Source organism: Chiloscyllium plagiosum, chromosome 9 (assembly GCF_004010195.1).
Source record: "Chiloscyllium plagiosum isolate BGI_BamShark_2017 chromosome 9, ASM401019v2, whole genome shotgun sequence".
Taxonomy (NCBI): Eukaryota; Metazoa; Chordata; class Chondrichthyes; order Orectolobiformes; family Hemiscylliidae; genus Chiloscyllium; species Chiloscyllium plagiosum.
In genome coordinates, this window is record NC_057718.1 from 75692355 (window position 1) to 75705651 (window position 13297).

Sequence of the window (13297 nt, forward strand, 5' to 3'; positions counted from 1 at the left end):
CCCGGGTCTCTGGCGCTGTGAGGCAGCAGTGCTAACCACTGTGCCACCGTGCCGCCCACAATAATAGTCTAATAATAAGGGATTACAGATTACAACATTGATATATCCAAAAGCTAATATAGTAACAATATTCCCTATTTGATTGATGAGCACATTACACTACTTAGACATTACAAAGAAAAGAGAATACTCTGTATGACAAAGAATGAAGGTTACTTATGAGACTGATCATTGGTAAAGTGTATGAAGAACTATCTGAGGAGGAACAAAAATTTACTAATAGCTTAATGAGGTTTTACAGAAGTTTCAATATTGTATGTGTTTTTAAAAGTTAATTTTCTATTCCTTTTTGTACAAATTCACCTCTTTGTAGATTATAAAAGTTACACTACAGTCTTAGAGTCATAGAGGTGTACAGGACTGGTCAGTCCAAATTGTCCATGCCAACCAGATATCCTAAATTAATCTAGTCCCATTTGCCAGCACTTGACACATATCCCTCTAAACCCTTCCTGTTCATATACCCATCCAGATGTCTTTTAAATGTTGTAATTGTACCAGCCTCCACCACTTCCTCTGGCAGCTCATTCCATACATGCACCACCCTTTGCGTGAAAGAGTTTCCCCTCTCACCCTAAACTAAAATTCTGAAAAAAAATTTGATTAATTTAATCAATGATTTTGTGATACCTGTTTGAGGGAAGAAACATGATGAGATATAATTGTGTTTTGGCTGGTCTATTATTCCTCACCTCACTTTATGATTTATTTATATTTTATTATTTGGATATTTGGTAGGAGTTATTAAAGCCTGTCATCATAATTTACAGGACAATTAGGTGTTGTAACACTTTTCAGGTATGGCTCTTTTGTATGACATGACAGATATTTCTAAAATGAGACATGTTCTCTTTTGCTTCTTGTAAAGGGTGTATATGTTATTTTTTAGGAACAGTCTATTTATTTTCTTCTTCCTACTATTCCAGTTCAGATTAAATTGAAATATAAAATATAAAATATAATTTATTGCTGTTACTATTCATTCATTGGCTCTTTTTTTTCTGATACTCCAAGGATCCAAATGGCCTCATTTGAAGTTAATGAATGGTCACTAGTTCTCTCAATTTGAGGCTGAATTTGATGTGGAGGTGCCAATGTTGGACTGGGGTGCGAGGGGGAGCAAAGTCTGAAGTCACACAACACCAGGTTATAGTCCCACAGGTTTATCTGAAATCACTCAGGCTTTCAAAGCACAGCTGTTCATCAGGTACAGTGAAAGAGCAGGGTACATGTGTGCCCTAATCTCTCACAGCACCTGACAAAGGGGCTGCACTCCAAACATCTATGCCATTTCAGATAAACCTGTCGGACTATAACCTGGTGTTGTGTGACTTCAGACTGAGGCTGAGTTTGGTCAACTCTATTTTTGTCACCTTTGGTTATGATAGATCTCCCCCACACTTTCATTGCTAGTTTGAATTGCACAGTATTTCATTTTTATTATATTAGACTGAAATGCAACTTAGATTGTCATTTAATATGACTTTCCTGAGAATTTACTGGCCAAGTTATTCTGATCTGAATCTGTTGTCTGACAGAGTGATGGAAGCTAATTCATTAGCTCCTATAAAAGGGAATATACACTTGTAATGAAAGCATTTCCAGGGATGAGAAGTAGAATTAATTGGTTAGCCTAGGAAAGAGCTGGTACAAGAATGATGGGCTTATTAGCTTCAGTCGGTCATAAACGATTTTATGATTCAGTTAGCTGAAACTTATAACCACTAAAAACAAGACAGCTTTGTAGTAAGAAAATAATTAAAGTAATTATGTTTTATTTTGTGTTTGCAGATGGTGTTGCAATAGAGAATACTCGAGAGAGGGAAAGTAATATTGCATCTGCAGAGTCTCTGAATGCAACAAACAACCGACAATCCTCAACCATTGGAAGGATAGTCAACTGGACTGCCAAGTACCGGGCCAAAAGGTCAACCTTTTTCCCAAATGGAGTTAAAGTTTGCACCACAGAATCAATGCGGCAGATCATGGCCAGTCACCTTGCATATTACAAGTTAAAGGGTAAGAAATGCATTTCATGTTTAACAATTTGAAGTTAGGTCTCTCATGTGCAAATATGTATATGGTGAAAATATTCTCTAGGACTTACTTCACTTTACAAATCAGCATCATCAATGAGTGAGTAGCCTCTACTCACTCTGTTTGTTCTTAACACAAATCTTTATCAAGCAGCCCTTTTCCATAAAAAAAGTCATAAAGTTATGGAAACAGACCCTTCAGTCCAACTTGTCCATGCTGACCAGATATTTTAAATTAATCTAGTCCCATTTGCCAGCACTTGGCCCATATCTTTCTAAACCCTTCCTATTCATGTACCCATCCAGGTGCTTTTTAAATGTGGAAGAGTGTGGTGCTGGAAATGCACAGCCGGTCAGGCAGCATCCAAGGAGCAGGACAGTTGACTTTTTGAGCAGACTTTTTTTGTCAACATTCCTGATGAAGAGCTTATGCTCAAAACGTCGATTCTCCTGCTCCTCAGATGCTGCCTGACTGGCGATTCTGATCCCCAGCATCTGCAATCCTCATTTCTCCTAGTTTTTTAAATGTTGTAATTGTACCAGCTTCCACCACTTCCTCTGGTAGCTTATTCCATACGTGCACCACCCTCTGCATAAAAATGTTGCCCCTTAAGTCCATTTGTTTTCCCCTTTCACCTTAAAACTATGCCTTCTAGTTTCCCCTACCATGGGAAAAAGACTTTGGCTATTCACCCTATCCACGCCCCTCATGATTTGATAAAACTCTATAAGATCACTCCTCAGCCTCCAATAATACAGGGAACATAACCCCAGCCTATTCAGCCTCTCCCTGTAGCTCAAATCCTCCAACCCTGGCAACATCCTTGTAAATCTTTTCTGCACCATTTCAAGTTTAACCACATCCTTCCTATAGCAGGGGGACTAGAATTAAACCCAGCATTCCAAAAGTAGCCAAATTAATGTCCTGCACAGCTGCAACATGTCCTCCCAACTCCTATACTCAATACACTGACCAAAAAGGTAAGCGTTCCAAATGCCTTGTTCACTACCTTGTCCAACTATGATCCCACCTTCAAGGAACTATGAATTTTGTATCCAAATAGCTAGTCTCCCTGGATTCTATTTGATCTAATCTTGCTAAATAATCTACCACATGAAACCTTGTCGAACACATCCAAATAGCTAGCTCTCCCTGGATTCCATGTGACCTATCCTTGCTAACCAGTCTACCATGTGGAACCTTGTTGAATGCTTTGCTCAAGGTGTTTGTGCTAGATGTGAGGCAGTATGACCAAAGATCTCAACACCTAAACTTGGGCTGGTGTTGACAGTTTCAGCTAATCCAGAGATACAAGTTCAGCATTTCAGAGACTGCAGAATTTACTTACAAGGCAAAGGAAGGGAAGCTGTGATGTCAAAAACTGAAAACTAAAATATTCAGTTGCAAATAAAACTTTGCATAAACAATGAGTAATGATTTTACACTAAGACAGTAATAATACTTTGAGAACTGTGTATTAGAACTGGCATTTCACACAGGAGCCACGGCAGTAGTTAACATTCATTAATTGCCGTCTGGAAGTAAAATCTCTTTTTTAGTGAAAATGCACAATGTATGGTGAACAATGAAAGTGTAAAGTTACCAAACATTTAGGCACTGCTATCTCTGAGATGACCATTAACACTAAGTTTCCAATCAAGACAACCAACTTGAATGGACAAATTCATCTCTCAATAGTGTAGGAATTGTGACAAATGCCATGACATGTTCAGACTGGTTCTTGCTACGCTCAATGAACACGGGCGACACGGTGGTACAGCGGTTAGCACTGCTGCCTCACAGCACCAGAGACTTGGGTTCAATTCCTGCCTCAGGTGACTGTGTGAAGTTTGCACATTCTTCCTGTGTCTGCTTGGGTTTCCTCTGGGTGCTCCGGTTTCCTCCCACAGTCCAAAAATGTGTAGGTTAGGTGAATTGGCCATGCTAAATTGCCTGTAGTGTTAGGTGAAGAGGGGAATGGTTCTGGGTGGGTCAGTGTGGATTTGTTGGGCTGAAGGGCCTGTTTCCACTCTGTAACTAATCTAAACAAAGTCAGTTCAATACTATAAGGGGATACATAATCCCTACTGATACAGGCCAAAAAGACTCCTTCTGTATTCTGACCATTCTGTCATTTTGTTAGTTTAACCCATTACCTCAAACCAATATGATTTACAAAAACTTCATTTCTAAAACGTATGATATTCCAACAATCTTTTGACTAAACAGAAGCCTAGATATCTTGTGAGCCTCAGAAATAAACACCTAAGAGACAAATTTAACTTAATTGCAACATTACTTAACCCCGAAATTCCTTAGTAAATTAAACACACAATTTCGTCTTCACCACTGTACTGACAAACAAACAAATATTCTGATGAATATAATGGGAACTGGACTGAACAGACCCTATCCCTCCAAAAAAGTATGGAATAATTACGCACATGCAGTGTGTAATTATTCCATACTCACTCAGTATGATGCAGGCAGCACAGCAACGTCACGTTTCTTGGTCATTACAATAACTGTGACACATAACTATCAACTAATCTGATACAGATACTGCTCAATTCATCACATTCCCATTACTGAACTACAGACAGGTAATCAGGATTGAAAACTAGCATTATAGCTATCACATCCTCATTCACCTATCACCATCGCAAACCTTACAAAAAATGTCATACCTTGTAGACTATTTAACTACAGTAAGCCTATCAACCAAACAAATTGCACTGATACAAGCAGATTGTTTCATGTCTGGTGGTCTGTTATAGGGACAGTATGATAGGGTGACAGGATTCTTGATGCCACCACTAGTTTTCTACCAATTCCTTTACTGTTGCCTGTGACTCATTTAGCCTAGACTGCTGTCAACCATACCAAAAGATGCACCTAAAGCAGGACCTTCTCTGGCCTAGGTTGCTTATGACTGTCCTCCATCTTAGATTCCTACTGAAAGGCAGCAGCCTTCTAATAGCCATAATGTAAACACTATGCATGAGCCCCTGGACTGAGTAAGGTACATGGAAGATAGGCACTAAGAAATTTAAGAGTGTGATTACTTTTGGAATGTTTACTTTGTGTTCTCTTTTACTGTCAAAGGACAATGTGATATCATTGATGGAAGAACAGTAAGATTTGATGCTGTGGTGAATGGGAAATTTATGATTTGGAGATGCCGGTGTTGGACTGGGGTGTACAAAATTAAAAATCACACAACACCAGGTTATAGTCCAACAGGTTTAATTGGAAGCACACTAGCTTTCGGAGCGACGCTCCTTCATCAGGGAAATTTAGGTTGAGTTTATTGTCGTCATACTTGGAAGCTTTCCGCATAGATAGCCTGATTTCAATTCAACTGTCTAAACTGCTCCACCTTCTTTTCCTCCTTCTCCCTTGGAGAAAGTGAGGACTGCAGATGCTGGAGATCAGGTCAAGAGTGTGGTGCTGGAAAAGCACAGCAGGCCAGGCAGCATCGGAGAAGCAGGAGAATCAATGTTTTGGGCATAAGCCCAATGTTGTTTCCTAATAATGGGCTTATGCCAGAAACGTTGATTCTCCTGCTACTCTGATGCTTTTCCAGCACCACACTCTGGACTCCTTCGCCCTTGTACTTGCTCCTCCTCTTTCTCTTCTGCTCATTATATAGCTGGTGGAAAGGCCTGTCACTTAATGATAACTATGTTGTGCAGCATGAACCAAACCATCATGTATTTTGATACTCGCTATTCTGAGTATTACAGGGCTCGCCCAGAGGGGATCAGGTAGCAGAAGTGTTGTTACAGCATGGTACCAGTCTGCTTTTTCATTTCTTGTATAGCTTCCATTGCATGCATGTTGCCCATGTGTGCGTGTGTAGATTACACGTTAGAATCATGAGGCATATCATCAGCAGGTGCCTCTCTGGTTTGTCATAGTTGCTTAAATGAAGCTGGTACTGTGAAGTCCACAAGGTTGTGACTAGTGTTAGAATATTAGTGACTGATTCTCTGCACTTGGTAGCTGTTAAGGGACAGGAATCCTTTTTATTCACAGTTGACTTGTGGTACCCGCAGAGTAATGTGCAAATAATCAATAGCATCGTCATTCCACAGCCGCTGTCTGGCAAAAGACAACAAAATAAAAAGTCCCAGTAACTTATCCGATACAATAATAGATAGAAGATTCTGATATATTTCATAAATATCTCCAGCTCTATCTTAAAAGGAGACAGACCCATAAATGTTTTTGCTGCAGTTAGCTTCAAAGTCACGAAACAATATCATTCTTGCCCTGATCTAGAGTTGTAATTGTTGCTCCAGCAGTGAAGATACCCTTACAAAAGTATGGACTTCTCACATACTATTCCTTGGCTAATCTTCAGATATGAGATCTGAACACTTTGCACAAATATGGCCTCCTACTTTCTCCCCTCCTCCTTCTTCCACTTCAAGCAGCTTGATCGATTCTACAACGCCTCAATTTATTTCTGCACTTTAACATTTACAGTTACAACTAGTAGAGTCAATCAGAAACAAACTGAAAATAATTGATAATCTTTTTAAGTAGCATTGTTGGAGTAGGTGGAGGAGTCAAATCTATTTGACATACTGCTTGATGCCATAATCCACCTACCTTGCATCCTTCTGGCAGATACTCATTGCTCCATTCTAAATATTCACCAACACAGTATTCAACAAAACTTACAGTTCACATGGCTGTTTGGAAAGTGAATCTATCCAAGTATCTCTTCAGTATCCATAATGTTCTTCAACAGAACAAGGTACAACTCCATGAATGTCCAAATATACTGTGATGATCAAAATATTCTGCATTTTAATGCCAAGATTCAATTTTTACTGTAAGAGAATTGTTTGATAAATCAGGAACTTCCAAAGTCAGAGAAAGTTGGACATTTGGTTTCCTGGGAAGAAGAATTACCTGCTTGAAACTGGTTTGTAGCAAGATAATTTCATACCCATCAGAAAAAAACAATCAGGCATAATAAAGAGATTGGCTCACTGTCAAAACAGATATTTGGTTATCCTCAACTAATTTTTTTTGATTTTCCAACCACACTGACTGGTGTTTTACAATGTGCCCTGGATAGAGATGGCAATGTAAAGTAATTTTGTTTGGTGCCCAGGCACAATAAGAATAGAGGTCACAATATTATACAAAGGAACAAATTGATCAATTCAGCAATTAATTTCATTGTCAACTCCCAACAGCCCACAGTCACAAAACATCTTAGTACTTGCATGGTTTTGCTGAGCCTCTAATCTGTAGAAACCAGCTTCTTCAGACATCGTTTTTCATTCTTCCACATTCTTCGCAATAGGCTTTTCTTGTGTTTGTCTCCACTTAGTTGTTGACATGATTCACTCTATTATATCTGAAATACTCACAAATTTATGTTGTGCTTCAGGGTCTATTGTTAGTTTTCAATGTTGTGGTTGACTGACTTGCTGTACTTGAAGTTCACACATGTGGAATTATGCCAACATACACATATGTATCAAGAATGGAAAAATCTTGAGGAATAGGAATTGCTGTTACGTGATATCTCATGAACAGTATACCAGTAGACCCTGACACTGATGAGAAGACACATACTCAGGATATCATCACTGTAACATAGTATGTGAACCAAGGATGTAAAGGTCCCATGCTGTAATTTACCTCTGATCTCTGAAGTCTGACACTGTCCTGGAAACATGATCCTCAAGCTATAACCAAATGGTTTAATTTTAGTCCAGGTGCATACAGAGCCATAAAGTCAAACAGCATCAGAAACAGGTCCTTTAGCCCACCATGCCTACGTTGACCAACAAACATCATACTGTACTAATCCCAGCATTGCTAGCAGAAGCAGTAACGCAACATTTGGAACATACTGCCCTCCCTACAATCCAATCCAAACACTGGATCAAGTATGTAGATGATGCCTTTGTCATCAATAAATGGACACAACTGGAAGAAACTCTCCACCACATCAATAACATCCTCACTGGAATAAAGTTCACGAAAGAAGCGGAGAACAACAGCAGGCTCCCCTTCCTGGATGTTCTAGACAGTGTGTACAGAAAGAACATCCATACAGACCAGACACTGAACTATCAAATCAACCATCCCAGCACCCATAAATGAAGCTGCATTAAGACGCTGTATAAATGAACAATGACACACTGCAGCAATCCAGAACGCCAGAGGGAAGAACAGGAACACTTATTCAAGGAATTTAATTGGAATGGGTACCTCAAGAGCACTATTCTCAGGTACTTAAGCCATAAGCCTAAGGAAGAAAACACTACATGGCCAGACACAACAGTGATCATACAGCAGAAATTACTACCTGACTACTCAGACCCCTAAGAATTACAGTGGCCTTCAAACCAGTAAACACCTTTCACCAGACCCTCACAAAAGTTAAAGATCAGCCACCCACATCCAACAGGACAAACATAATCCACAAGATACCCTGCAAGGACTGTGAAAAACACTACATAGGACAAACAGGAAGAACACTGACCATACGAGTGCATGAACATCAGCTTGCCACTGACAGACACGACCAGTACTCTCTCACTTATTACAGACAGACAATGAGAGACACAAATTCGACTGGAACAATGTACCCATCCTAGCACAGGCAAAACAGAGACACATGAGTCATTTCCTTGAAGCCTGGCACTCCAGCTGGAACTCAACCAATAAGCACATTGAACCCCCATATACAACCACTTAGATACAGAACCAGAAGTACCAGAAAACAGAGACACATAGATATCAGGTGGGACAGACCACCAATGCTTCACCAGAGGAGCACTGATGGTGTCACCTAGTGAGCTGACAAAATGTCTGCAAAAAAAAAATCAGCTCGGTGAACAAATCTATGACTTCACCCACAACCCGAGCTACAAATCTTTTCAAAGGTTCTATACTAATCCCATTTATCTGCACTTTGTCCATTGCCTATTGTGCCCTGATAATTTCATTGCTTGTCCAAATACTTTTTAAAAGTTAGAAGTGTACTTATCTCCACTATCCCATCAAGTAACACACTCCATATTTCTACCACAGCCTCCTATGCTCAGGGAAAGCGACCCCAGCTTATACAGTCTCTCTTCATAACCAAGATTTTTCATCCAGGCAACATCTTGGTGAATCTTCTCTGCTCCCTCTCCAATGAAATCACATCCTTCCACTCGTCTGGTTACCAGAACTGCACACATTAGTGCATCTATGACCTAATTAATAGTTTGTAAAGTTACAATGACACTTCCCTGCTCTTATATTCTGTTCTTAGCTAATTAAGGCAAGCAATCATATGCCTTTTCCACCATCCTGTCTACCTATGCTGACACCTTCAGGAATCTATGGAGTTGTACACAAATATCCCTCAGTAATCCCAAGGGACCCATCATTCATTATATAAATCCTTCCCTTATTCAACATCCCAAATTGTATCACCTCACACTTATCAGGATTAAATCCATCTGCCATTGTTCTTCCCGATTTACCAGCTGAATAATATCAAACTGCAGTCTGGGATCATCCTTCTCACAATCAACACCATTAATTTTCATATTATCTGCAAACTTACTAATGATATCATCTGCATTCATATCCAAGTTATTAATGTACATAAGAAACAGCAAGGATCCCAGCACTGATCACTGTAATGTAGCACTAGTAACCAATCACAAAGGCAACCCTCCATCATTGCCCTTTTCTTCCTACTTGCAAGCCAATTTTGGATCCAGTTTACAACACATCTTCGATCCCATGGGCTGTTATGTTTTAGATGAGCCTTCTATGGGAGAACTTGTCAAAAGCCTTACTGAAGTCCAGGTAAACCACATCAACTGCGCTACTTCATCAATATATTTAGTCACCTTTTCAAAAAACCCAATTAAATTAGTCAGGATCTCCCACCAACAAATCCATGCTGACAATCCATGATCAATTCTTGCCTTTCCAAGTGTTGATTAATTCTGTCCCTCAGAATTTTTTCCAATAATTTCACAGCCACTGACATCAGACTAACTTGTCTGTAATTACCTGGCCTATATGTGCTGCCCTTCTTGAAAAAAAAACACATTAGCTATCCAGCAGTGGCCAGTGGAATAGTACATATCTCCACAGGGCCCCATTAATCTCCTCCCTTGCCTCTCATATCAGCCTGGGATAATGTCATCAGGGCCTGAGAATTTATGCACCTCTATGCTTGCTAAAACATCTAATAGTTGCTCCTTATTAATCTTAACATACTCAGATCTCAACTGAAACCTCCAACTAGAATATCTTTCTCCTTTATGGTTACTGAAGAGAAATAATCATGTGATGCCTCACTCATATCCTCTGGCTCCACCACAGATTAGCCGTTTGGTCTGTAATGGGCCCCACTCTTTCCCTGGTAATCCTCTTGCTCTTAATATACTTATAAAATGCCTTGGGATTTTCCTTAATCCTGTGGGCCAAAGATATTTCATGGCCCCTCTTTGCCCTCCTAATTTCTTTTCTAGCCATCCCTGCTATACTCTCCATACTCCTGAAGGGTCTGCCCTATTTTTAGTGATCTGCACCTAATCTATTCTTCCTTCTTTTTCTTCATCAAACTCTCAGTATTCCTTGATATGCAAGGTTCCTTGGACTTGCTGCACCTTCCTTCACTCTTCGAAGAACATGTGGGCGGCACGGTGGCACAGTGGTTAGCACTGCTGCCTCACAGCGCCAGAGACCCAGGTTCAATTCCCGCCTCAGGCGACTGACTGTGTGGAGTTTGCACGTTCTCCCCGTGTCTGCATGGGTTTCCTCCGGGTGCTCCGGTTTCCTCTCACAGTCCAAAGATGTGCAGGTCAGGTGAATTGGCCATGCTAAATTGCCTGTAGTGTTAGGTAAGGGGTAAATGCAGGGGTATGGGTGGGTTGCGCTTTGGCAGGGTGTGGACTTGTTGGGCCGAAGGGCCTGTTTCCACACTGTAAGTAATCTAATCTAATCTAAACAAAAACATGCTGGCGCTGAACTCTCACCATACTATTTTACAGAAACGTCACTTTCCAAATGTAGACTGTCCCTAATCTACATTTGCCAGACCTCATTTAATGATATTGAAATTGACCTCCCCCCAGTTTAGGTACTTAAATTCTGCATTATCCTTATCTCTTTTCTTTATGAAATTGAAACTTACAGAGTAATAGTCACTATCCCCAAAGTGTTCACCCACTGACACTTCAACCACTTAATCTTTTTCATTTCCATGCAATATACTTAACACTGTTTCATATCTAGTGGGAATATTTGCATACTGGCACAAAAAGATCTCTCGGATGCACTTCAACATTTCTACCTATTCTGGTTCTTTCAGATTAAGGCGATCCCAGTTAATGTTAGCAAACTTGAAATCCTCAACAATTATAATCCTATTTCTCTCACATCCCTCTGCGATTAGCCTATTTATCTGTTCCTGTATCTCTCTCTGACTGTTGGGAGGCTTATAGTATAATTCCAGTAAAGTGATTGCTCTTTTTTATTTCTAAGATTTACCCAGATGGTCTCATTTAAAGAGCCTTCTGAGACCTAGTTCCTTATTACTGCAGTGATGGCCTCATTTATTAATAATTCAGTGCCCCCACCTCTTGTACCTACCCCCGATCATGCCTGAAATGTTTATATTCTGGAATGTTGAACTTCCTGTCCTGCCCTTCCTTCATCGGGTCCCAGTGACTTCAACAACATCATATTCCCATGTGTGGACAAATGTTGTAAGTTTGTCAGCTTTACCAGTCAGACTCTTTGCATTAAAGTAGATATAACTTAGTTTTCCAGTTCTCCCAAGTGCCTTATCATGTTCATGTTCTCTCCTCTGCTTTCTGGACTGTCCTAGTATTCCTTCTATATCTGCTTGATGTGACTTGCCATGGCAAACATCAACCTGTTCTTGGAGGCAGCCAGATGATTACATGATTAAAGCAGCAGGAATGCCATCATGTTGCTGCAATCCTGCAGCCTCTGGGTTAAAAGGGCCAGGTGGGGGAATAGTGATGGAGTGCCCTGAGTAAGAGATCAGGAACTGCAGAGGGCATGTAGGATGAATAGAATAGGGGGATTGAGGGTGTTGAGAGTGATTGAGAGAGAGGACATGCATTCATGACAATGTTAGAGCATGAACTTTGGTGCAAGGCATGTGCAGTAGCAGAAAAAGGCTGTATGTGAGGTCATAGAGTCATAGAGATGTACAGAATGGAAACAGACGCTTCAGTCCAACCCGTCCATGCCGCCCAGATATCCCAACCCAATCTAGTCACACCTGCCGCACCCGACCCATATCCCTCCTAACCCTTCCTATTCATATATCCATCCAAATTCCTCTTAAATGTTGCAATTGTACCAGCCACCACCACTTCCTCTGGCAGCTCATTCCATACCCATACCACCCTCTGTGTGAAAAAGTTGCCCCTTAGGTTTGTTTTATATCTTTCCCTCTCACCCTAAACCTATGCCCTCTAGTTCCGGACTCCCCGACACCAGGGAAAAGACTTTGCCTATTTATCCTATCCATGCCCCTCATAATTTTGTAAACCTCTATAAGGTCAGCCTCCGATGCTCCAGGGAAAACAGCCCCAGCCTGTTAAGCCTCTTCCTATAACTCAAATCCTCCAACCCTGGCAACATCCTTGTAAATCTTTTCTGAACCCTTTCATGTTTCACAGCATCATTACGATAGGAAGGAGACCAGAATTGCATGCAATATTCCAACAGTGGACTAACCAATGTCCTGTACAGCCGCAACATGACCTCCCAACTCTTGTACTCAATACTCTGACCAATAAAGGAAAGCATATCAAAAGCCTTCTTCACTATCCTATTTACCTGTGACTCCACTTTCAAGGAGCTATGAACCTGCATTCCAAGGTCTCTTTGTTCAGCAACACTCCCTAGGATCTTACCATTAAGTGTATAAGTCCTGCTAAGATTTGCTTTCCCAAAATGCAGCACCTTACATTTATCTGAGTTAAACTCCATCTGCCACTTCTCAGCTGATTGGCACATCTGGTCAAGATCCTGTTGTAATCTGAGGTAACCATCTTCGCTGACCACTACACCTACAATTTTGGTGTCATCTGCAAACTTACTAACTGTACCTCTTGTAGAGTCATAGAGTCATAGAGATGTACAGCATGAAACAGACACTTCGGTCCAACCCGTCCATGCC

At 40.6% G+C, this 13297-nt stretch overlaps 1 protein-coding gene across 2 annotated transcripts in view; it reads left to right on the top strand.

Moving 5' to 3' along the window:
- The window catches only part of LOC122552950 (interphotoreceptor matrix proteoglycan 1-like), a 139316-nt gene that overhangs the window by 21744 nt on the left and 104275 nt on the right, over positions 1-13297 (top strand). For both annotated transcript variants that reach the window (XM_043696237.1, XM_043696238.1), the window contains exon 2: positions 1852-2079. In XM_043696237.1, the coding sequence (XP_043552172.1) occupies positions 1852-2079 (228 nt within the window). The remainder of the gene's footprint in view (positions 1-1851; positions 2080-13297) is intronic.